Here is a 26,456-nt window from a genome sequence, read left to right as displayed (position 1 = left end):
GAAGATACAATGTAACACCCCATTTTCTGTTATTAGGTTATTTATTATTTTATTTTAATTAGTATTATGGTATATGGCAATTAAGTGATTTTGTTAGATAATTAAGTGATTATGTGATATAGATAAATAAGGTTTTAGGGTTTAGTGTGAGTAATTGAGAGTGGGGCCCATTGTATGGCTATTTAAGGGTTAGGAGTGAAATAGAAAGAAAGAAAAGAAAAAAAATAAGGATTAGAAGAGAAGCAGAACAAGAAACACGTGAAAGCAGAGAAGGAGAGGAGAAAGGAGAAAACTTAGAACTGATCTACAAGAGGTAAGGGTTTGAATTCATGTTTTATGGATTGGTATGATAGTGGATAATGATAGAAAGCATGATTTAGGAACCCTAGGTTGCAAAAATTCCCAAATTGAAATAGTTAGGGTTTGGTTTTTAGATGATTTTGGGGGTAGATGATAGGCTTGCATGATGCGCAGAAATTTACGTTCTCTTGTACCATTTTTCGTGCTATGTTAATGGCCGAATTTGAAGAAGTAGTCTTCATAAAAGTTGTAGGTTTTTCTGTTACAAAACTTTTGCCACTGGTTTCACGTCATTCCGACGTCTGTAGCTCGAGTTATGTGTATTTTAGTGAGTATAGGTTAAGCTGTCCAGTTTCTTACGAACTGCGGTTAGTGTACGATTTTTCCTGATTTTTGTACTTTGAATTGTGACTTGAAAATTTATAGAGGTTTACAAAACATGTATATGGAACCATGATAAAAATATTAGATTTTTCTGAGTATATTTGATAATTTACATCTGTTTAATAGTTCATTAGATGTGTGGTGCGCGCACATGGCGAGTTGCGCAGGAAGATGTCGCGACATGGCGAGTTGCGTAGGGAGATGTCGTGAGATGTCGCGACATGGCGAGTTATTCAGCGACATGGCGAGTTGCGTAGGGAGATGTCGTGAGATGTCGCGACATGGCGAGTTGTGCAGTGAGATGTCGCGAGATGGCGAGCATGAGCATGTCGCGAGTTTTTGGGAAAATTTAGAGAGAAATCCAGTCTTTAGGAAATAGTTGCAGAACCTGTTATATATGAATTATATTTAATTTACATCTATTTTTAATAATCATTATATGATGTTGTTTCTGAATTGATGTTATGTTTGAGATGCTAAGTTGTTGTGATTGCAAGTTGTATAATTGATAACATGTAATATGTGTGTTTGTGCAACTGGTGATGAATATGCTAAAATAATTAGGACTTGGAGATGGTCTGAATATGCATATGTTAGTGGAGTTTTGCACAATACACTGCATAGTTGTCAAGAGGCAATGTTTGCTAGTTCTCGTGGAGGCTAGTGACTTGTCCCAAAACTGGAGTGGTTTTGAAGCCTAGAGCGAGGGCTTTATTGGTGGTTATCTGTCTGGAGTGGACGCGGTGATACCGCTAAGGATAACAACTTTGGTACCAAAGGCATTTGCACGAGTCTCACTTGAGTCATATGTGTTATGGTGATATTTTTGGAGAGATTTGATGTGGTGGTAATTAGAGACTATTATATATGTTCTAATTGAGCTATAATTTATGGAGTATTTGCCATAACTGTGAACTTGATTAATTATGTTAAAATTACATAATTTATTATTTGTTAGTGAATGTGAGTAATTTATGTGGAGCATAGATAAGCTTTTACATTATTTATTATTATGCTTATCCATATGATATGAGTTCTCACCCTTCTGTTGGAATGATGTTCTATGCGACATCGCTCAGGTACTGAAGATAGTAGAGCTTCTCGCGAGGGTTAGCTGGAGGAGCTAGTCTTTCATTTACGGTTTAGTTAGGGGAGTCATGCTCTGTTATGTAACACCGGGAAACGTTTAGTTTTGTACCTTGATGTTAAGAGTTACCTATGAACTCTCTTTATGTTAAATTTTGGAGTTGAAATAAATCCGCTGTGCTATGCATATGATGTTGCGACATTAAAGTTGGAAAATTTATATATTTATTATGAGCATGACAGGTGTTTTGATTTATGTTTCTGGAGAATAAGTGTGACACCCTCTGTGTTATGCATTTTACTCTAATTTATGATATATTATTATGCGGGGTTTAGAGGGTGTTACATACAACGGTCAGAGGATCTGTGCTTCCCTCTGACTCTGATCAACTGGCTTCACAAGTTCCAACATGAAGCATTCCCCTGATCAGAAGTCTACTAGGTTTAAAGGTCAAGTCACTATCCAAGTACAAAAGCAAATGTACTATCCTGACGACCTACCTAACATTCTCAGCCACAGCAGAAGCTGGAATTTCCAGAACTGCCCTCCAACGGTAGCATTTCCATGCAGCGTTCAAACCCTAATCCTTGGAGTATAAATAGAGGCTGAAGATTGAAAGATGCGGTTGGAAGAATTACATACGTGCAAGCTATATTCAAAACCTTCTAAGCATTCTTTCATCTGAATTCATTGTGTTTACTATTAGCTTTTCAGAAGCAAATCCTTTGTAAACATTCCTTTTTAAACAGTTGTTTAGTTACCTTTAGGAGATCAAGTTTGATCGGATCCTAGAGAAGACTAAGAGAGTGAATCTTAGTGTGAGCTAAGTCAGTGTAATTGTTAGTCACTTGTAGGTTTCAAGTGCAGTTGTAACACTTACCTGATTAGTGGATTGCCTTCATTCTAAGAAGGAAGAAATCACCTTAACGGGTGGACTGGATTAGCTTGAGGGATTTATCAAGTGAACCAGGATAAAAATCCTTGTGTGCTTTTCTATCTCTTATCTTAAGCACTTAGTTCTTGAAAGATTTGTTAAAATCTTTAAGGTGGAAGTTTTATTTTGAAAACGTTATTCAACCCCCCCCCCCTTTCTACCGTTTTTCATACCTTTAATTGGTATCAGAGCGCAAGTTCTGATTACCACACCTAACAGTGTTCAGTGATCCGGGCCGGTGTGAAAAACAATGGCTACCACCAGTGAAACTCAAAAAGATGGTTACAATGCAAAGCCTCCCATGTTCGACGGTCAAAGGTTCGAATATTGGAAAGATAGACTTGAAAGTTTCTTTCTGGGTTTTGATGCAGATCTCTGGGATATTATTGTGGATGGCTATGAGCGTCCAGTTGATGAAGAAGGCAAGAAAATCCCAAGGTCAGAGATGACTGCAGATCAAAAGAAGCTTTACTCACAACATCACAAGGCTAGAGCAATTCTTCTAAGTGCTATCTCTTATGAAGAGTACCAGAAGATTACAGATCGTGAGTATGCAAAAGGCATCTTTGAATCCCTGAAGATGTCTCATGAAGGAAACAAGAAAGTCAAAGAATCAAAGGCATTGTCTTTGATCCAAAAGTATGAATCCTTCATCATGGAGCCAAACGAGTCCATTGAAGAAATGTTTTCCAGATTTCAGTTGCTTGTAGCTGGAATACGACCTCTCAACAAGAGCTACACAACAAAAGATCATGTCATAAGGGTCATCAGAAGTCTTCCTGACAGCTGGATGCCCTTGGTGACTTCAATAGAGCTTACAAGAGATGTTGAGCGTATGAGTTTAGAAGAACTCATCAGCATACTGAAGTGTCATGAGCTGAAGCGCTCAGAGATGCAAGATCTGAGGAAGAAGTCAATAGCCTTAAAATCCAAATCTGAGAAGGCTAAAGCAGAGAAGTCAAAAGCTCTTCAAGCTGAAGCAAAAGAATCTGAAGAAGCATCAGAAGATTCTGATGAAGATGAGCTGACTCTGATCTCTAAAAGACTCAACCGTATCTGGAAGCACAGGCAGAGCAAGTACAAAGGCTCTGGAAAGGCCAAAGGAAAGTCTGAATCCTCAGGTCAGAAGAAGTCCTCAATTAAGGAAGTCACATGCTTTGAGTGCAAAGAATCAGGGCACTACAAAAGTGACTGTCCAAAATTGAAGAAGGACAAGAGGCCAAAGAAGCACTTCAAGACCAAGAAAAGTCTGATGGTGACTTTTGATGAATCAGAGTCAGAGGATGTTGACTCTGATGGTGAAGTCCAAGGACTCATGGCCATTGTCAAAGACAAAGGAGCAGAGTCAAAGGATGTTGTTGACTCTGACTCAGAATCAGAAGGAGATCCTAACTCAGACGATGAAAATGAGATATCCTTGATAGCTCCACTGAAACACCAGTCATGGTATCTGGACAGTGGATGCTCGCGTCACATGACGGGAGAAAGGCGTATGTTCCAAGAGCTAAAACTTAAGCCTGGAGGTGAAGTTGGCTTTGGTGGCAACGAAAAGGGTAAAATTGTTGGTACTGGTACTATTTGTGTAGATAGTAGTCCATGCATTGACAATGTTTTGTTGGTAGACGGCTTAACACATAACTTATTGTCTATAAGTCAATTAGCTGACAAGGGTTATGATGTTATCTTTAATCAAAAGTCCTGCCGGGCTGTAAGTCAGATCGATGGCTCTGTTCTATTTAACAGCAAGAGGAAGAACAACATTTATAAGATCAGATTATCTGAGTTGGAGGCTCAGAATGTGAAGTGTCTTCTGTCTGTTAATGAAGAGCAATGGGTATGGCATAGACGGTTAGGGCATGCCAGTATGAGAAAGATTTCTCAACTGAGCAAGCTAAACCTTGTCAGGGGCTTACCCACTCTGAAGTTCGCTTCAGACGCTCTTTGTGAAGCATGTCAGAAAGGCAAATTCACAAAAGTCCCTTTCAAGGCAAAAAATGTTGTCTCAACCTCAAGGCCTTTGGAACTTCTGCATATCGACCTATTTGGACCAGTGAAAACTGAGTCTATAGGTGGCAAGAGATATGGGATGGTCATTGTTGACGACTATAGCCGCTGGACATGGGTAAAATTTCTAACCCGCAAGGATGAGTCCCATGTTGTGTTCTCTACCTTCATTGCCCAAGTGCAAAACGAGAAGGCTTGTAGGATTGTGCGTGTCAAAAGTGACCATGGTGGAGAGTTTGAGAATGACAAGTTTGAGAGTCTGTTTGATTCCTATGGAATTGCACATGATTTCTCTTGTCCCAGAACTCCTCAACAAAATGGTGTTGTTGAGAGGAAGAACAGAACTCTTCAGGAGATGGCTAGAACCATGCTCCAAGAAACTGGCATGGCTAAGCACTTTTGGGCAGAGGCAGTAAACACAGCGTGTTACATTCAGAACAGAATCTCTGTGAGACCAATTCTGAATAAGACTCCCTATGAATTGTGGAAGAACATAAAACCCAACATTTCTTACTTTCATCCTTTTGGTTGTGTTTGTTATGTTCTTAATACTAAGGATAAATTGCATAAATTTGATGTTAAGTCTTCTAAATGTCTATTACTTGGTTACTCTGAGAGATCTAAAGGTTTTAGATTCTATAATACTGATGCTAAAACAAATGAAGAATATATTCATGTTAGATTTGACGATAAGCTTGACTCTGACCAGTCAAAGCTAGTTGAGAAATTTGCAGATTTAAGTATAAGTGTTTCTGACAAAGGCAAAGCTCCAGAGGAAGTTGATCCAGAGGAAGATGAACTAGAAGAAGCTGGTCCCTCTGATTCACAAACTCTGAAGAAGAGCAGAATCACTGCAGCTCATCCTAAGGAATTGATTCTGGGCAACAAAGACGAACCAGTCAGAACCAGATCAGCCTTCAGACCCTCTGAAGAGACCCTGCTTAGTCTGAAAGGATTGGTGTCCTTAATTGAACCCAAGTCAATTGATGAAGCTCTTCAGGACAAGGACTGGATTCTGGCCATGGAAGAAGAATTGAATCAATTTTCCAAGAATGATGTTTGGAGCCTAGTGAAGAAGCCTCAAAGTGTCCATGTAATTGGAACAAAATGGGTGTTCAGAAACAAGTTGAATGAGAAAGGAGATGTAGTCAGAAACAAGGCAAGGCTAGTTGCTCAAGGCTACAGCCAGCAGGAAGGAATAGACTACACAGAAACATTTGCTCCAGTAGCAAGACTAGAAGCAATCAGACTGTTGATCTCCTTCTCAGTGAATCACAACATAATTCTACATCAGATGGATGTTAAGAGTGCCTTCCTAAATGGATACATATCAGAGGAAGTCTACGTTCATCAACCCTAGGTTTTGAGGATGAGAAGAACCCAGACCATGTTTTCATGTTGAAGAAATCACTCTATGGTCTGAAGCAAGCTCCTAGAGCATGGTATGAGAGACTCAGCTCATTCCTTATGGAGAATAAGTTTATAAGGGGTAAAGTAGATACAACTCTCTTTTGCAAAACTTACAAAAATGATATCTTAATTGTGCAAATTTATGTTGATGATATTATATTTGGCTCTGCTAATCAATCTCTATGCAAAGAATTTTCTGAGATGATGCATGCTGAATTTGAGATGAGTATGATGGGAGAACTCAAGTACTTTCTGGGAATACAAGTTGATCAAACACCGGAAGGAACATATATCCATCAGAGCAAATACACTAAAGAACTTCTGAAGAAGTTCAATATGCTGGAATCTACAGTTGCCAAGACTCCAATGCATCCTACATGCATTCTGGAGAAAGAAGATGCAAGTGGTAAAGTCTGTCAGAAGCTCTATCGTGGTATGATAGGATCACTTCTATACTTAACTGCATCTAGGCCAGATATATTGTTTAGTGTTCATTTATGTGCTCGTTTCCAATCAGATCCAAGGGAAACCCACTTAACTACTGTTAAGAGGATCCTAAGGTATCTGAAAGGTACCACTAACCTTGGCTTGATGTATAAGAAAACATCAGAGTATAAGCTTTCAGGTTATTGTGATGCTGATTATGCTGGAGATAGAACAAAGAGAAAAAGCACTTCTGGAAATTGTCAATTTCTAGGAAGCAATTTAGTCTCATGGGCAAGCAAGAGGCAATCAACCATTGCACTATCTACTGCTGAGGCAGAATATATCTCAGCAGCAATATGCAGCACTCAGATGCTCTGGATGAAACATCAGCTGGAGGATTATCAAATCCTAGAGAGCAATATTCCAATCTATTGTGATAACACTGCTGCAATTTCATTGAGTAAGAATCCTATCTTACATTCTAGGGCAAAGCACATTGAGGTAAAGTATCACTTTATTAGAGATTATGTACAGAAGGGCGTACTTCTTCTGAAGTTTGTTGATACTGACCATCAATGGGCAGATATCTTTACAAAGCCCTTAGCAGAGGATAGATTTAATTTCATTCTGAAAAATCTGAATATGGACTTTTGTCCAGCATGAAGATGGATCAGAACCTCTGACTATGATGCTTCTTCATCAGAAGATGTCTAGTCCAGAAGGTAACTCTATCAGAGTTTATGTACCCATTGGTGCTGACTCTGAAGCTGAGACAGTAAACGTGTGTCAGTATCTATGATACATAGCTCCTTGTGCCCGTGCTGACAGTCTGTTGTAATGAGTGTTGATGTGCTTCTCTCCTGCGTGTGATAGGTGTATTTACTGTTACTATCTTATCTTTAATTTTTAACCGTTGATTTTAAATTGCTTTTTGAATCAACAACGGTTATTTGTCAAAACCCACTATACACACACGTTCCCCTACACTTACGGTTTTGCCTTCTCTCTCTTCAGTTTTTCAAAACCTCCTACCCACGATCTCTCTCTCTCTATTCATCCTTCTCCTTCAACCCAAAACCTTCAACCGACTTCACGATGGTGAGACAAACCAGAAACGAAGCTGCAGATGCAACCAGGTTTCCTCATATGGTAGTAGGTCAAGCTACAGGCCAATTGGGTCTTGAAAATCCAAATCAAGGTCAAGCTTCAGAGAAGATGATTCCAATTGCAGAACGGGGCTGTGCCGTTCACTGCGTTTATGCTCCGGAAGAACTCCAAGTGCTTGTTGAATGAAGATTCGACCTGGATAATATAGCTGCAAATGGGTATGACCTGCGTCCTAAAGTTCAAGCTCAGGGATGGGAAGAGTATTTCAACAGGCTTAGAGGTCCAATTTATGACAAATTGGTCAAGGAATTCTGGAAACACGCGGATTGTGATGATACACAAGTGGTCTCCTACATTGCTGGAAGGAGGATAATCATCACTGAGAAGTCCATTGTGAATCTGCTGGGTGCAAACACTGGAACTGGGTATAGATTCCAACTGACAGAATCAAAGTTGAAACTCAGAACCAAGGATGAAACCAACAAGGCTCTTTACACCACCTACAAACCTGGCAAGAGCGACTACAAGGTGGTGGATCTTCATCCCAAGCTCAGAATCTGGCACAAGATTCTGCTTCACTGCATCAATCAGAGGCCAAAGGGTAGCTCTCCTGATTACATCAACTTCTGCCAGAAGGCAATGCTATTCTTCATTCAGGATAAGAGGAAGATCTGCCTCCCTTTCTTCTTGTTCTCTTACCTGAAAGAATGCATCAGGAAGTCCAGAACCACTGCCTCCATCAAGTCTGCCATCAAGTACATCCCCTTTGGGAGACTGCTTTCAGATCTCTTCATTGAGAGTAAATTCGTCGAAGATCTGATCAAGGCAGGATGCACAGAGGATCTGTCTACAATTGTTAGTGATGTCTTCACAGCCACATCTTTGAAGAAGATGGGACTGGTCAAGAAGAAGATAGCCCCTGCTCATGAAGATACTTCTGATGAAGTAAGACAAAGAAGGGTGCCTCTGAATGATTTCCCTCTGTGGACCCAAGCAGACAACCCAGAAGCTATTTTGTGCTACATTGATGATCTGAAGCAACAAGGGTTTGAGATTGATGTAGATGAGTTCTTCAGACGATTGCCACCAGCTCCAGAGTTTGACTCTCCTCCCAAGAGGAAAGTTCAGAGAAAGATGGTCTTGGAGGAATCTTCTGAGGAGTCTGATGTTCCTCTGAAGAAGAAGAAGAAAGCTGACAAGCCTAAGAGGAAGCATGATGAAACCACCAAGCCTGATGATGGTGATGATGGTGATAATGAAGATGGTCCTTCTCCTCCCAAGAAGAAGAAGAAACAAGTCAGAATTGTGGAGAAGCCTACACGTGTGGAACCTGCTGCTGTAGTCATCAGAATGGAGACTTCTGCCAGAGTGACTCGGTCTGCCGTGCGTACATCAAGTAAGTCTGCTGTCATTGAATCTGATGATGATTTAAATTCAATTGATGCACTCCCCATCTCTACTCTTCTTAACCGCACAGCCACCCAACTCACCTCTATCCCAGAGTCTCAACCAGCTGCCCAAACCACATCTCCACCTAATTCCCCAAGGTCTTCATTTTTCCAACCTTCCTAAGAAGAAGCGCCTCTGTGGAATATGCTTCAGACTCCACGTCCCTCTGAACCAACCTCACCCATTACCATTCAACAAGAACCCATTATTCTTGAACCCTCTGAACCTGAACCCAGAACGTCTGATCACTCTGTCCCTAGAGCATCAGAACGTCCTGATCGTAGAACTGCTGATACAGATTCTTCCACTCCCTATACTTCTGTATCCTTTCCTACCAACGTTGCTGACTCCTCACCTTCCAACAACTCTGAGTCACTTCGTAAATTTATGGAAGTCAGGAAAGAAAAAGTGTCTGCCATCCCAGAGTACTACCTTACAGTACCAAGCCCTAGGAGATACCCTGGACCTAGACCAGAACGTCTAGTTGACCCAGATGATCCTATCCAGGCTGACCCTTTGCATGAAGCAGACCCTTTAGCCCAACAAGTCCAACCTGACCCAGTTCATCAAGAGCCCATTCAACCAGAGCCAGAAAACTCTGTGTCTAACCACTCTTCGGTTAGATCACCACATCCTCAGGTTGAAACCTCTTAACCAAACCTTGGAGCCTCTGAACCAAATGTCCAAACTTTTGATATTGGCTCTCCTCAAGGTGCCTCTAAGGCAAACAGCAGCAACCACCCAACCTCTCCTGAAACCAACCTCTCCATTGTTCCCTACACAAACCTCAGGCCAACCTCTCTCTCTGAGTGCATCAGTGTTTTTAATCATGAAGCTTCATTGATGCTACGCAATGTGCAAGGTCACACTGACCTGAGTGAGAACGCTGACTCTGTTGCTGAAGAATGGAATAGTCTGAGTACTTGGTTAGTTGCTCAGGTTCCTGTTATGATGAGTCATCTTACTGCAGAAAGGGATCAGAGGATTGAGGCTGCTAGGCAACGGTTTACAAGAAGAGTGGCTCTGCATGAACAACAGCAAAGAAATAAGCTACTTGAAGCTGTTGAAGAGGCCAGAAGAAAGAAAGAGCAAGCAGAGGAAGCTGCACGTCAAGCAGCTGCACAAGTTGAACATGCAAGATTAGAAGCTGAGAGACTTGAAGCTGAAGCTGAAGCTCTTAGATGCCAAGCTCTTGCACCAGTGGTTTTTACTCCTGCTGCTTCTGATTCCACTCCAGCTCATCAATCTGCTCAGAATGTTCCTTCTAGTTCTACACAGTCAAGTTCTTCCAGACTTGATATCATGGAACAACGTCTCGATTCTCATGAGACTCTGCTGATGGACATGAAGCAAATTCTTCAAGAACTTCTGCGTCGCTCTGACAAGCCTTAGTCTTAGGATTTCTTTCGTTTTCCTTCTTAACTTAATTTAATTTTAATTCTACTTTATTTTGTTTAATTTGCATTATTTGTTATGCTTTGTTAGTTGTCGTTTATCATTGCACATACACATATATATCTATAACTTTGTGATTGCAAACTTTCTTTTCTTTATTCATATCAATTATGCTTTTACATCATACATTTCTTTTTCCCTAAAATCTAGAATGGAGGATCCTTCCTCATTCTTCTGCATTCTTGGCGCTGCTCTACCCTTTCTTTCTCCAGACGATCCAATGAATACTGGATGTTGTTGAGGTTGACGTTTAGCTCATCCCTCTCCAGACTATCTTATGTCGTCTTGAGTCTCTTTTCCATAGCTTCTTTCTCTTCCACCAACCTCAGCTCAAGCTGGCTGAGTTCCTGAATTTCCTCCACAAAGGCAAGGAATTCTTTCAGATCCTTCTTCAGCTCTGGACAAAGGTCCTCATCAAGCAGTGCCTTCGTCATGTCGTGTATCGTTCGTGTACCCTCAGGGTGCCGGATGTTAAGGAACATGTCTTCCTCGAAGGCCTTCCTTCTGAGCTCTTCCAAAGCAACCATGTATGATGCCATTTCCTTTTAATGTATTGATCGAGTTGTGAAGCTTACCCTCTTCTAAATCGCTTTATATAAGCTTCATTCTCTCCTTGGAAGTTATTGCTCCTACAGTTTCTCGAGGTTAAGTCCTTGGTAACTAAAGCTTCTCTTTACTCCCGTGGCCGGTGGTAAACGATTCTTATTTTGCATTAACTCCCTTCCTTAATTCGCGTAACTCTCTTTCCTACAGCGTTTATTTCTCCATCTTTTCACTCAGACCTTCTCTGAGGGGGAGTACTTTGTACTTCAAGCTGTGTTTTTCACACCCCCATACTTTTTGCTTATGACAAAAAGGGGGAGTACACCTAGTTTTTGATGTGTGTGTGATTTATTTTGGAGAATTTAAGAATTCCACTTTTATGACCATAGATGTGTCACTGGGCAAATACAAGGAATACATTTCACTTCTTCTGAAGTGATTCTATTTGACTCTAATACCACTTATCGTTGACTCTGAATACTTATGCGCTCTGATTATTTCATTTCATCTATGTCATGCGCCATCACTCTGAACTCTTATATTATTTAGCTCAGAATCTAGACATTTCTAACGTTTTCATTAAGTCTTAGATTCAGGGGGAGCAATGCTCAGAATCAAGCTTTGACTTGGATTCAGAATGAGCAAAATAAACTATTCACATCAGGATAAGTCTTATTCTATATCTCTAAACTCTGAGTGAATTCAGTTTATTGTTTAAGAATTGTTCATCAAAATACTTAGTTTTGTCATCATCAAAAATGGGGAGATTGTAAGATCAAGTTTTGATCGTGTAGTACAACTCTATGTTTTGATGATTACAAGTTAACATTTTAGTATGAACAATTATGGTACTCTAACGTGTTTTTCTGAGTGTGCTATTTACAGGCTCTGACCTCAATTCAAGCTCACACAAATCAGAAGCACTGTGCATAAAGAGTGACCCAAGCAACGCTTTCGCAACATCTATGTTCACTCTGAACAGTAGAAATGCTTCAGAAGATCTGAAGTCATACAAGCTCTGATATGAACTCAGTTACTTGAAGTTCTGAAGATCCAAAAGTTCTGACAACCAAGAAACTCTGAAGGGTCAGATTTTCTGATGGTGTAGAAGACTTTGAAGATTCAGAAGCTGAATAGTGGAAACTCTGATGTCCAGAAGCAAGAGGACTCTGAAGACCATGTACTTCCCTCTGAGTTCAGAATCAGAAGATACAACGGTCAGAGGATATGTGCTTCCCTCTGACTCTGATCAACTGGCTTCACAAGTTCCAACATGAAGCATTCCCCTGATCAGAAGTCTACTAGGTTTAAAGGTCAAGTCACTATCCAAGTACAAAAGCAAATGTACTATCCTAACGACCTACCTAACATTCTCAGCCACAGCAGAAGTTGGAATTTCCAGAACTGCCCTCCAACGGTAGCATTTCCATGCAGCGTTCAAACCCTAATCCTTGGAGTATAAATAGAGGCTGAAGATTGAAAGATGCGGTTGGAAGAATTACATACGCGCAAGCTATATTCAAAACCTTCTAAGCATTCTTTCATCTGAATTCATTGTGTTTACTATTAGCTTTTCAGAAGCAAATCCTTTGTAAACATTCCTTTTTAAACAGTTGTTTAGTTACCTTTAGGAGATCAAGTTTGATCGGATCCTAGAGAAGACTAAGAGAGTGAATCTTAGTGTGAGCTAAGTCAGTGTAATTGTTAGTCACTTGTAGGTTTCAAGTGCAGTTGTAACACTTACCTGATTAGTGGATTGCCTTCATTCTAAGAAGGAAGAAATCACCTTAACGGGTGGACTGGATTAGCTTGAGGGATTTATCAAGTGAACTAGGATAAAAATCCTTGTGTGCTTTTCTATCTCTTATCTTAAGCACTTAGTTCTTGAAAGATTTGTTAAAATCTTTAAGGTGGAAGTTTTATTTTGAAAACGTTATTCAAACCCCCCCCCCCTTTCTACCGTTTTTCATACCTTCAATTAGTCTATGCAAAGTCTCATGATCTGCTGCGCCATTTTAACTGTAATATCAATGCTTACGACATAGAAATCTATTATAAGTGTGAAAATAATTTTTCCCCCACAACATAAAATTCCTGGATCCGTCACTGACCATAGTTGAAGGTGGGAACCTCCAAGCTTTCCAATCCTCACTCGCATGAGCAACAGTCACGTTCCGATCACGAGTAACATGAGCAACAGTCACGTTCCAATTCCTAGCCAAAACATAACGAACTTGAGTGATCTCCTCCCCATGCCAATAGTTATGGACATATCTGTCATCTGTTAGAACTTGCTGCAGTTCAGAGCAATCCACATAGCACCGGACTTGGCGAAACCCCAAGTCCCACACCTGTAAAAGCCTCTTATGAACTGCTGCAATTTCAGATTTAAATGCATTACCTGCACCTGCTGCCATGGTAAATCCAAACACCCACCTACCCAAACTGTCACAGATCACTCCATCACCCCCCATTCCATTGAGTCCTTGGCTCCAGCTTCCGTCAGTATCTAACATCACGTAATCGCCTCCCTGTACCGCCACCGGCACTTGATCAACCACTCCACTTCCCCACGGCTGAAACTTCAAAGTATCAACGTGAATCCTCCGTAAAACTTCCATGGGCTGTCACTGATCTTGATAAAAAACACGGTTGTTCCTCCATTTACAAATATTCCACACAATCGCATAGAACATGGCATGATGATGAACTTGAAGATGAGCGTAAAGCCAACCCCTAAGTTGCAGCGCCGCCTGAACCCGTGGTAGTATATTTGCGAATTGACTCCATATCCATACTGAACTCGGGCATCAACGAAGAACATGATCAGCGTCCTCCACTGCTGCCCCGCACCTGGTACAAGCTGGCGAACTCACAAGACGACAACGATGGCGCTTGCTATTCGTCGGGAAGGCATTCTTGCTAGCTAGCCAGAGGAAGAAGTGAACCTTTTCCGGTGCGTTCGCCCTCCAAATGAGCTTCTAGAACCTCGACACGTGCTCATCATCATCATTCAGAAGGCTATACGCTGAGGCCACCGTGTAGCAGGCATCATTAGCTTCACGCCACAAGATCTTATCCTCTCCAACCTGAACTGATGGAACTGGAACCCCCATAATCTCATCCTTGATCTCCTGCGGTAGCTGTGTGTAAAGAACATCAAAGTTCCAGCTTTCATGCCTCCACAGATCAGCAATTGCTAGTTGTGTGTCCGTTATATGAACGAACGGAACTCGACACGCCAACGACCCTGTGCCCAGCCAGTTAGCATACCATAAAAACGACGCACCATCCCCCAATTTTGGTCCAAAGTCGTGCGCTACTGCATCCCTGGCCTTCAAAATCCCATTCCACACATAAGATGACCCAACTCTCCTCTGGACCGTCAGGATTGAATCATTGTGCATGCATTACTGAGTAAAGGTCTGCACCCATAATTTATCCTTTTCATGCAACATGTTGTGAACCATTTTCCCCAAGAGAGCTTTATTATTCTCCCTTGCGCTCTTTATCCCTAGTCCTCCTTTGGCTTTAGGTTGAGTCAACTCTTTCCAAGAAACTAGATTCCAATTCCTGCCATTGCCTCCTTTACCCCACACACAATTCCGAACAAGCTTGTCCACATGCTCACACACTGATTCGGGTAACCATAGTGATTGCATAGTATGAACCGGCAAGGATCTAAGGACGGACTTTGCAAGGCACACTCTCCCCGCTCTATTAAGGAGATTATTTTTCTAAGGAACGAGTCGCGCTGTGATCTTATCAATGAGAGGAGCAAAGTGATCACGCTTCACTATACCCGTTAACAATGGGATACCAAGGTATTTCCCCAAATTGGCAGCTCTAGAGATGCCTGTAAGAGTAGCCAATTCCCGTTGCTTCCTTTGAGGGACATTCTTTGAGAAGAACATGCGAGACTTATCCAGGTTCACTTTCATTCCAGATGATGCACATAATTCTGTCAAAGTATGATTAATCAAGCTCAACTGCTCCTTAGTTAACCGTCAAAACATTTTGTGAATAAAAAAAAAAGTTAACCGTCAAAACAACACTGAATTTTTGAAGGCTTAATTGCAACTTTGGTCCCCGACGTTTACCAATGCCACGATTTTGGTCCCCCACCTAATTTAATTACATGGATGGTCCCCGACGTTGTAGGCTGTGTGCAACGTTAGTCCTACCGTTTATTTCTTAATGGAGGAGGTTTACGTGGACGTCTAGTTGGAGAGAGAAAGAAGGTATGAGGAGAGAGGGAAGCACGTGAGTATCACCTGACCCTTTTTTGAACCCATTATACCCAAACCCCTGACCTCCCTGGAACGAAGAATGTAACGCGATTTAGATCCCTAGGGTTTCAGATTTGGGTATAATGAGTTCATATAAGGTTCATGTGAGTTCACGTGATACTCACGTGCTTCCCTCTCTCCTCAGATCTCTTTTTTCTCTCCAACTAGACATCCACGTAAGCCTCCTCCATTAAGAAATAAACGGTAGGACTAACGTTGCACACGACCTACAACGTCGGGGACCATCCATGTAATTAAATTAGGTAAGGGACCAAAATCGTGGCATTGGTAAACGTCGGGGACCAAAGTTGTAATTAAGCCATTTTTTAAATACAATATGTTTTGATTTTATTTTTTTGGAAAATGAAAGATTGATATAATATAAGGATATAATTGAGAAATATCCCCTCTCAATATGGGTACAATAATATGTTTTGATATTATTATTTTAATTTTCTATTTACTTGTGCAAACATATTTTTTTTTGAATGCGCTGAATTATTATTGGATACTAAAAACCTGATGGGAACATGCTTTCCCATCTAAGTAGACAATTTCTAAGGGACTCAAAACATAGAGTACATGTACTACCCGAAATATAACCTACACAACCACTCATAATTTACCCCATGAACTAACAGAAATATCCCCTAGGATAAGTCTGTTTATCCTCTAGTAGACATATTCACACCTGTTTACGGTTTTAAAATATTGGCTTAGTTGCAACTTTGGTCCTTGACGTTTACCAATTCCACGATTTTAGTCCCCCACCTAATTTAATTACACAGATGGTCCCTGACTTTGCTGGTAGTCTACAACGTTGGTCCTACCGTTTGTTTGTTAATGGAGGAGGTTTACGTGGATGGTCACTTAGCTGATGTGGAAGTTGAATTGGAGAGAGAAAGAGACCAGCAACTGATTCAACCTTCTTCCTCGCCTCTAGGTACTCGTTCGTTCTTTATCTCTTCCCTTTTCGCTAAATCTCAAGCTTCGAAACATCTTCCTCACGGTGCTCTGTTTTTTAAGGAGGAAGAGGGTAGAAGATGACCGTTGCAGATCTCACGTGCTTCACTCTCTCTTCAGTCCTTCTTTCTCTCTTCAATTGGACATCCACGTAAGCCTCCTCCGTTAACAAATAAACGACATGACCAACATTGCAGACGGGCAGCAAAGTCAGGGACCATTCGTGTAATTAAATTAGGTGAGGAACTAAAATTGTGGAATTAGTAAATGTCAGGGACCAAAGTTGCAATTAAGCCTTAAATATTTTTGAAAATTCATTTGAGAGGAGGTCGATGCAATTTTCTTCAAAACAAAACAATTCGTATTTTTTTTTTAAGTAAATGTTATAGAATTTAATGTGTATACTGTACGTGTAAACTATACAGTCACTCAATTGAATTCCGCCACTACAATAAATATATTCTTATTTTAATTAAAAATTTAAGGTGAAAGTTATTATTCCACCTACGTGGACTGCTAGCATTGGTTGTCATTGTAAAATAGTTTTACACTTTTTTTTAGTTACATAAGAAAAGAAAATTGTTTTACATTGACAGTGCATATTCATTAAATTAAATTTTATATTGATTTTTTTTATTCAAATTTGGGATACACACTCAACTGTAAAAAAAATATAAATTTTTATCAATGTGAAAGATCTTAAGAAATACGTGTTGATTGAGGATTAAAAAAAACAAATCATAAGTCATAACCTTATTAAAATCAGAGGCGCAACCCTAACGGCGGTTTCACTTTCATGTTGTTTGAGGGCTGACAAGAATAGAGTGTCGATCCTTCTCTGTGTTTTGTTCCCGATCTTTATTCTCCACAGCATAGGGTCGATTTTGGTGACATGGCTTGGAAGCGTTTGATGACTATTACAAGGCTTCAATCAGAATTTGGAATGGTCAAGAACTTGTTGGCTAGAAGCTATTTGTCCATTAATAAGTTTGATTGCTTTACAGGGAATAAAAGGCTTTTCTACTCCCATGAGAGATTCCAATCAAGCTATGTTGGTATAAAATCGAATGAAGAAGTGCAGCCCAATGTGGAGTACTCAAGTACTAAATTTAGTGATATAATTGGTATTGATGAGGCAAAGGCAAAACTAAAAGAAATTGTTCACTACCTCCGAGATCCTAAGTTCTTCACTCATCTTGGTGGGAAGTTCCCAAAGGGTTTTTTCCTTGTTGGCCCGCCGAGCACGGGTAAAACGATGTTGGCAAGAGCTGTTGCTGGCGAGGTTGGGGTTCCTTTCTTCTCATGTAGTGGAAGTGAATTTAAAGATAAGTTCGCTGGCGCAAGAAGGATGAGTGATCTTTTTGCTGCTGCGAAAAAGCAGTCACCTTGTATAATCTTCATTGATGCTATTGATGCTATTGGAGCAGGTCAAAATCAGTTGCTTGTTGAGATTGATGGAGTCAAGGAAAATGATGGGATAATTGTGATTGCAGCTACTAATGTTCCAGAGTCAATAGATGAGGCTTTGCTGAGGCCTGGACGATTTGATCGCTATGCCATTGTTTCCAAACCTGATGTAGAAGCAAGGCGACAGATTTTGGAATCTCACATGTCAAAGTTTCTCAAGGCTGATGATGTCGATTTAATGATCATTGCTAAAAAAACAAATGGGTTCTCTGGTGCTGACCTTGCAAAGGATGGTGCCAAAGTTGTGACCATGAACAATTTAGAGTTTGCGAGGTGGGACGAGATTATGAAGGACGAGAGAAGTGAACACCATGGCAACCAATCAGATGGTTACGGCCCGAGTATCAGTAGACATACCCGCTCATCTGTGCTTACCAGTTATGCGTATGGCTACGAGCCGAGTATCGGTAGACATACTAGACATACCAGCCCATCGGTGCATACCAGTTATACATATGGTTACAAGCCGGAAATTAGTAGCTATACCGGTGTCACCAGTCCATCGGTGCTGCTTACTGGTTATATGTATGACTAGGGGTCGGATCAGTAGTCATACCAGTGCAACCGCCCATCTGTGCTTACCAGTTACCAGTTATACGTATGAGTAATACTTTTGGTATATAAAACACTTTTTAACTGTGTGCAAATAAATGGGATAACTTTGGGGTTGGAATTTCTTTTAAACACCAATTATCTTTTTTTCCTGTTGCTTTTAATCTTTTTTTCTTACTTTAAAAAACCCAAATTAAAGGGTTAATCATCAAGTTGGTCTTGGTCTTTGTATGGTCGTTTGAGATTGGTCCCTCCCTGGATAAAATTGTGCATATGATCCCTACGATTGCAACATGTTTGTGCTGAGTCCTCGCCCGTAAACTTGGGACTTGGAATAATTCAGTTTGAGGCCCGAAATGGCTACGAAGCATTACAATACCGCTGCAATGCTCTCCAACGGATTCACCTTGTTACCGCAACAAATCAGTGTATCATCTACAAATTGCAAATGATTAACCCAAAAGCCTTTCCCCAACCGGAATCCACAAGGGGATTTAGAGGCAAGTAGTTGGTTCAACATGCATGAAAGCCCATTCACACAAATGTTAAACAACAAGGGTGAAAGCGGGTCTCCTTGACGCAAGCCCTTCTCAATCCCAAAAAACTCGGTTGGAGAGCCATTCACAAGAACCGCAAGGGAACCCTTAGGGACACATTTTTCTATCCACTGCACTCATCTTCTCCCAAACCCCATTTCCTTCATTAAGTCAAGCAGAAAATCCCAATCTATATTGTCGTAGGCCTTGGCAAAGTCCAGCTTGATGAGCAAACCACCCTCACTTCTCTTACCCATTGCATGAACAATATCATTGGCTAACATAATGCAATCGACAATTTGCCTACCCTTGGTAAAGGCAAATTGGTTCTCCAAAATGATTAGAGGCATAACCCTTTGGAGGCGAGCTGCTAGAACCTTGGAAATCAGCTTGTAAATGCTCCCTATCAAGCTTATTGGTCGGAAATCAGCAACCGATGAAGGGTTCCCACTTTTAGAAATAAGGGCAATGAAGGCCCGCATTAAGGCCTCTCACCAGCTTACCATGCATATAAAATTCTTGGAAGACCAGCATAACATCACCCTTCACTAGCTCGCAGAAGGCTTTAAAGAAGTTAAGATTAAAGCCATCGGGCCCAAGAGCCCTATTCTTATTGCAAGACTGAATAGAAGTCCAGATTTCATCCTTTGAGAATGGCTCCTCCAGCATAAGCTTATCACCATGTGTTAGTAGTAGTGTGTTACTCTCACCATATTGTCACATTGCAGTTTAGCCTCCCAAACATTGTTCCTTTTAAAGAAATCATGGAAATGATTGAAAATTGCCACCTTAATAGCTACGGGATCTGATAAGCTAACCCCCTTTAAAGGTTAGATTTGCCACATTATTTCTAACCTCCGTCATGCACCTTGCAAACTTTGTGAAAGAAATGAGTATTTTTGTCACCCACTGCTTTGGAGTATCGGAAAACAAAATATAAACATGTAGTAGTAAACAAAAACCTTGGAAAAGCTGCAGGAGCCAAACAAATAGCAAGTAATGTACAACAACCAAGTATCCTTGGAATGATGTGTAAGAAATGTTCTTTGTGATACAAGTGAGGAAAAGCCCCCAAAGTGCTTCATTGTGTTTATTGTCATGACTACATATTTCCTGGGAATGCTACATCAATGAATAAAGATGAAAATCAAATTAATAGCCAGAGCTTAAGTGCTTTCGTTCACGTATCCATCGGTCTCTTCAGCAACTTTGGTCCAGACATCAGCTATTTTCTCAGCATACCCCAACCTATTTCACATAGAGGCTTAGTTACCCGGATACAAATCAGAAGATGAATGCAACAAAAGATAGCATCAAACAACAAATTAAACAAGGGACATGAGGACAAGTTAACAAAAGTTGACTGAAATATGCGGCTTTTAGCTCTCATAATTTAGCCATTTAGAATAGAACCGCTAACACACTAGTGAGCTTAAAAGCATTCAAGTCATTCTCCCACTATTCTTATAAGGGATGGATTAGTAGAACACTGGAACCTTGTCTTCTCTGGCTTCTTAAGCATCTCTTTCAAAAAAATTGAAGCAATCTTGGACCTCTAAACTATGTTGATCTATTTCATTAATGGTGCATCTATGACCCAATGCAGAAGAGAGTATTCTGTGCAACATTGCAACTTCCACGAACACCGCTGCAAACTCAACATGTGCAAATATATAAAATGCTTGCAACAAGTGCAAAACAAGACCAAACTTCCAAAAGCTCCATGCACAAGACTCACTCACTCAACCGTTAAAGATGATATTGTCGCCGTGTGACTTTTGAATATCATTCGCAATAGCATTATGTTCACAGGTAGCAAAAAGAACCAACAGCCAGCACAGCTAGTTCCACTTAAATTACTCAATTTCATTCTTTATTGTTGCAGTCTAAGCCATGGAAATTCTTCGCAATTGGTAAAAGCAGACTCCATGGGAATACATCCACTGCAGCCGCGTCTTGGATGAAAGACTTCTAGATAAGTGTGATTTTATAACAGTTATCCACTGCAGCCACTGTAGTAGAAGAAACAAATATGCCTAGCAGAGGCAGAATAATAATTCAGCAACCAAAAGCAAATCCCAAGTCATGACCAAGATGAGAAAAGGAACTTCGTGGAGAAGGAGGAATACCAGTCCTACAAATTTGAAACAGCACAGCCCCAACATTTTTAAATATTTCAATCAGGGCCTTTCAAAAATTCGTAGGGTGTCTTTTTCGTTTTCTTATAGAGGAATCCTAATCAAAGTAGACATATGCAGTTAAAATAGCCTTTCACCATAAGTTATCAAATGTCAAAGTACTTACCAATATTGCATTCATCATTTTTTCAATGTTCTATTTCCCTTTCAGCTTCTCCAGTTTGGCAAGTAGTGAATTACAACATAAATAATTGCTTTCTCTTTATTTTCACACTTATTTGGTTTTCTACTTTAGCCTTTTGGAAAGAAATGTGTAAAAAGACCTTTCATAAACCAATAAAAAGAAGACCTTGTACCAGTCAACAAAATTAGTGTATAACAACAAAGGAATAATCATATCTCTATATACAAAAAGGATAATCAAATCCACTCAACAGGAAAATTCTTTTCTTTGCTAGCTGCACATTTCTATACAGAAAAGGCAATATATATAGGGGAGAAGGCTGAAGAGATTAGATTAGATTAATGTCATGTATACAAAGGTAAAATCAGGAACTCACAATCATCCATTCCCATAACACATAAGAACTTTTATAAATCTCATAAGAATGGATTTGAGCTATAGCCTATAATTATCAAGCATAAACAAGCCAAATGAACCCAAAATCGCATAGAAGTTAAATACTGTTTTTAGTAGTTCTCAAGCACATATCATATCATGAGTTCATAATTCGGCCATTTAAATAGTGGCAAACAATATACCCCAACTAGATCATATTTCAGCATGAAAGTAGTTTATTTGGTTTAATAGATATTTGCTAGTTCTCTAGAAGAGTATATTTTTGTTGCCAACTTTGAGAATGCTATAGAAATCTAATGTTCCTCTAGAAGAATAAATAGGCAGAGCGAGTATGATGATACAGGGCAACCATGTTTTAGGCCACTATATTAAATCTTCATTCAAATCTTAGAGGAAACAAAACCAAATATATATATCCAAATCAAACTAATTAGAAAATGGCATACACCCATAATCCAGATAGATGGAAAAGATAACATTTTAACTATACTCTGCATTACTACTATGATGCAAACATATGTCAATTTTTAAGAGCATTTTACCTTATCATTTTGACTAAGCTCCACCATGAACCACTACTTCCAGAAATTACAAAGGCAGTAAATATACTAAAAATGTAACTCCAATTAAATTCTTTATTTTTCTCCTAGATCAATTTCTTTAGACGAACTCCTGAATCATTTCAAAAAAAATATTCTTTTCCTCTAACAAAAGCCAATTGAACATGTACAGAAAGATAAAGCTCTTGTTGAACTTGAAACTGTTCTGCTGAGGAATACCTCAAGGGGCAATTATTAGATTTTCATGTTCTTGTTGGTTTACTTTCTCTGCATTCAAAAATATTTTACATGCGGTAGAGATCCTCGGACACCAGGATAAGTGTTTGAAAACCCATTGCTTTTCTTCCTTTCTGGAAGGGGCACTGTGAAGTGTCATCGTTTGTAAAAAGCTCACATTCTGCAAGATAAATTCAGCAAATTTAAAATCATCATCCCAGCCACGATAGTTTCGAATAGAGCATGTTGTAAGATGTAATGAAACACATTCTGGAACAAGTTCTGCCCACTTCTCTTTGTGAAATTGCTGTTAAATATAAAGAAAATATATAAGATTCATGGAAAGATATGGCTAGAATAGGACGAACAAAAATGACCATAAACAGCAGTACAGTACAAACCATATCAATAAGAGTTTGAAGCATGGGACGATAAGGGAGCTCTACCAGTACCCCATCTTTGTAAAGTCCCTTGAAAGCAGGCTGTTAAACATAGACAAACTAGTAAGATTTATGAAAAATATGGTCAGAGCAAACAAAAATGACCATAAGAGACCGAAACCTTTTCTATGGCAAGATTTTGAAGCTTGGGACAGTAAGAGAGAACTTCCAGTACTCCATCCCAGACTGAAAAGTAGTTATCAAAGCATAGCTCAATGCTTATTAAGTTTCGAAACACAAACACGGGCAAAATTGTGCCACTTTTCATGTGCTCCATCTGCAAAATTTTACTCAAAATGAAATTGAATGAGTATAAGAAGTAATTAAGAACTGATCATGTAACCAAATTTCCATATATACCTGCACTATGCGTAGAAACTGGACATTATCAATCACAGTAAAAGCAACATCCAATGCACTGGCACTGACACATGCTTTCTCCAACTTGGGCAAGGTTTTATACCCTCTAGTGTAGTTGAAGTCACCATTTTGAAAGTAAACTGGAGCACACAATTCCACGAGGTTGGGACATCCAGAAAGAAGTTTCTTGAAATTGTTAGAAAGTGCTGCAAATTTCTACAAATTTCTACATGACACCATCATATAGGACACCATCATATAGGGTTAGAAAAATCTAGACATTAAAATCTCTTGTAAATTCTAGAAACTATCTAAAAGTATGTAAATAATTAAAAATGTTTACCGACATTGTATAGTCGGTTATGAAGAGCCTATAAATAGGCCTTCAGACTTTGTAATTGAATCACTGCAAACTAATAAAGCCACTTCCTCTCTAACTAGTGCCTTAGCATCCTATATATATGGGATCAAAAGTATTGCAATTGAGTGTGTGGAGAATCACTAATCCATCCCCACCACCATGTGTACTTGCTCTATATAATGGATGAAAGCCACATGGCTAAGTTCACAACCCAATTTATTTTCTATTTTCGAACAGTGGTATCAGAGCTGCGTTCGGTCATACACTGGGCATAGTGATACTACTCACCTACTATTTTAAAAACTACCCTTGTACTCTTAACCCATCTCTATACTTTTTCTAAGCTTTGGCTAATATCACTCGACCTTCATCTATCACCATCTCTATTTTTGGTGAAATCTATCATCTAAAAAAACTAGCCACATGCCTCTGAGACTCAAGTTCATCTAGAAGGAGCACAAGCCTGACTATGACAACGACCTCTGAGGCTCCGCTTGAGTACATGCCCAGGCAATCCATGTCCAACAAAATGACTCTAGTTGGATTTGATGAGAGTGATGAAATAGCCAACAACAAGTCTCACATCAATGGGTTGGAGGCAAGAAGAATGGTTCAAAAGTGAAGCCAGCTAAAATTGCACCATCAACGGTGGAAGCAAAGACAACTAAAGAGATCAAGCTCAACTATTGCAAAGCTGAAGATCAGCTAGCAGATATATTCACAGAGACATTGCCCAGAGCAAGATTTGAAGAGCTACAAGCTATGTTTGGAGTCACAAGAAAATTGCATCAAAGAGGAGTGTTAGAAAGTGCTGCAATTTTCTAGAGAAATCTAGATTGCTACCTAGTCTAGAATGTTGTTTAAACAACTAGAAACAACCAAAAATAAAAAAATGTAAACCGACATGTCTAAGTCGGTAGAACACTGCCTATATTTATGGGATCAAAGCATTGCAATTGAGTGTGTGGAGAATCACTAATCCATCCCCACCACCATGTGTACTTGCTCTATATAATGGATGAAAGCCACACGACTAAGTTCACAACCCAATCTATTTTCTATTTTCGAACAGAAATCCTCCCTTTGTCGAAAATAAGTCTTTGTCAAATGAAGTGTTTTAAGTAAGGGAAGATCAACCGACATAAAATCAAGAGCACCCATGTAAAATCGATTCAGCTTCAAAACCACGAGGGTTAGTGAGGTCAGGTGAAAAAGCTAGTCGACGACAAGGCCATAATCATCCGCGAGGTGGACAGCTCAAGGTTCTCGACGCCGCGGTGTTTCGCGGCTTCAACCCACTTGTCCACGTTGAGCTAGGGAAGACGTACGCAGACTTCAGACCGAGATACCAGGAAAAATGTTTTGATGGGCTGATGCTGGTGGCGCCGAGAGAGAAGTGTGTAGTCCACAAAGCTACGAAAGCGAAGGTGGGCCTCTTTGTCTTGTACGGCTTCGTCGTCAAAGTAGAAGGTTGTGAGCGAGTGGAAGAGTGGCGTCCAGCGCTTGGAAAGAACGGTGGTTGTGAAAGCGGACTTGGTTGGGAGAAAATAGAGTATGTGTATTAACGTCTCGTTAGATAAGGCGCTGATTCGATCAACCCCCATCGGTGGCATCATCTCTGGTTGTGACACTTTTTGGACTCGGAGGAGGAGGATATGAAATGAAGTATGAAGAGTTTGATTATACGATGACACAGGTACGTAGGGTTCCTTTGTAAAAATGGAGGAGAAAGATATGATATTGGTGTACTGTTGTACAGCATATATAGAGTTACAATACCAGGGTCAACTCCATAGTCAAAGGAGAGATCGGATCCCATGAATAACATGAGGGATATCATCTTGATATAATGAAATATGAATATAATTCCTAAATTTATTGTTTCCTAATATAAAGTGATATTGTCTATTATCTTTTTTACCAATAAATATGAACACTTCCAATTGGGTGTTGCCTGTAATGTTAAAGGTCCGTTTGGAAAAAACAACTTAATTAAGTGTTAAAAGTGCTTATGACATAAGCGATTATTTATAAGTTATTTTTTAAAATTTATTGAAATAAATTGAAAATAAACTACATATAAACATAATCTCTTTTTCAAGCTCCTCTCTTATTGGGAAACTAAAGAGCTAACACGACTTATATTCTTTTTTTAGTAAAGCAAAGTATTAGAAATTTGGAGGTTTATACTCAACCACAAAAGCTAGTTCAAGAGTTGAGGTTCGCACTACCCTTATAAAGGCTATCTATGCACTATCTCTAGTCAATGTGGGACTTCTAACACACCCCTCACGTTCAGGACTGAACAACCTGGAATGTGGGATCAACAACAACGGGTGGCCCAATTATGGGAGGTCTCCACAACAAACAACAAATGGATTTAGGATAGGCTCTGATACCATATTAGAAATTGGGAGGCTTATACTCAACCACAAAAGCAAGCTCAAGAATTGAGGTTTGCACTACCCTTATAAAGGCTATCTATGCTCTATCTCTAGTCAATGTGAGACTTCTAACACAAAGCGCGACAGACGCACATGTAGCTTATGAAAATAAACTCAAAACAGCTTATGACAGATCATAAGCGGTTTGCATAAGCTCTCCCAAACACTTACACAAGCGTTTATGCTATCAAATAAGCTAAAAAAAACACTTCTAAACGGGGCCAAAATCCTTTACCCTTCATCACACTTTTCTCTAATAAAATTTCGATAAGATTTTTTGGTCCTCTCGGTTTTCTGCTCATGGGCTCGATTTGCCCCTGTTTGGGCCACCAAAGCCTGGGTTATCTTATGCTGGCTTTTGAAGCTCTCGTATGTTTAATTTATTTAATTTTTCTTATTTATCACGTGTCACAATTAAGTGAAAACCAATTGGTTACAAATATTGATTTTT

The 26,456-nt window shown here is 39.8% G+C and overlaps 3 protein-coding genes across 5 annotated transcripts; 1 reads left to right on the top strand and 2 right to left on the bottom strand.

Moving 5' to 3' along the window:
* Window positions 1–13,094: 13,094 nt before the first annotated feature.
* LOC130728678 (uncharacterized) lies at window positions 13,095–13,720 on the bottom strand. Its single transcript, XM_057580222.1, has 2 exons — window positions 13,211–13,720; window positions 13,095–13,118 (listed from the first exon to the last, which is right to left on the bottom strand). The coding sequence occupies exons 1-2, from the start codon at window positions 13,718–13,720 to the stop codon at window positions 13,095–13,097; spliced, it is 534 nt and encodes a 177-aa protein (XP_057436205.1).
* A 3,523-nt stretch (window positions 13,721–17,243) lies between these two features.
* On the top strand, window positions 17,244–18,353 carry LOC130728673 (ATP-dependent zinc metalloprotease FTSH 5, mitochondrial-like). Its single transcript, XM_057580210.1, has one exon. It carries the CDS (start codon window positions 17,244–17,246, stop codon window positions 18,351–18,353), a length of 1,110 nt encoding a protein of 369 aa, XP_057436193.1.
* A 1,542-nt stretch (window positions 18,354–19,895) lies between these two features.
* LOC130733930 (uncharacterized) lies at window positions 19,896–23,568 on the bottom strand. 3 transcript variants are annotated; one of them, XM_057586221.1, is made up of 5 exons: window positions 23,201–23,566; window positions 22,962–23,117; window positions 22,802–22,882; window positions 22,404–22,707; window positions 19,896–20,154 (listed from the first exon to the last, which is right to left on the bottom strand). In XM_057586221.1, the coding sequence occupies exons 2-4, from the start codon at window positions 23,115–23,117 to the stop codon at window positions 22,405–22,407; spliced, it is 540 nt and encodes a 179-aa protein (XP_057442204.1). In that variant the 5' UTR covers window positions 23,201–23,566; the 3' UTR covers window positions 19,896–20,154; window position 22,404. The 3 variants fall into 3 exon arrangements, 2 of the variants coding, with proteins under 2 accessions (XP_057442204.1, XP_057442203.1); XR_009017692.1 differs by lacking the exon at window positions 19,896–20,154 and adding an exon at window positions 20,266–21,040 and having other exon boundaries at window positions 23,201–23,568; XM_057586220.1 differs by lacking the exon at window positions 19,896–20,154 and having other exon boundaries at window positions 20,266–22,707; window positions 23,201–23,564.
* Window positions 23,569–26,456: the final 2,888 nt, after the last annotated feature.

This window comes from Lotus japonicus, chromosome 1 (assembly GCF_012489685.1).
Source record: "Lotus japonicus ecotype B-129 chromosome 1, LjGifu_v1.2".
Classification (NCBI taxonomy): Eukaryota; Viridiplantae; Streptophyta; class Magnoliopsida; order Fabales; family Fabaceae; genus Lotus; species Lotus japonicus.
Note: the sequence above shows the minus strand (reverse complement) of the source record. Positions and strands in the feature narration are given on the sequence as shown.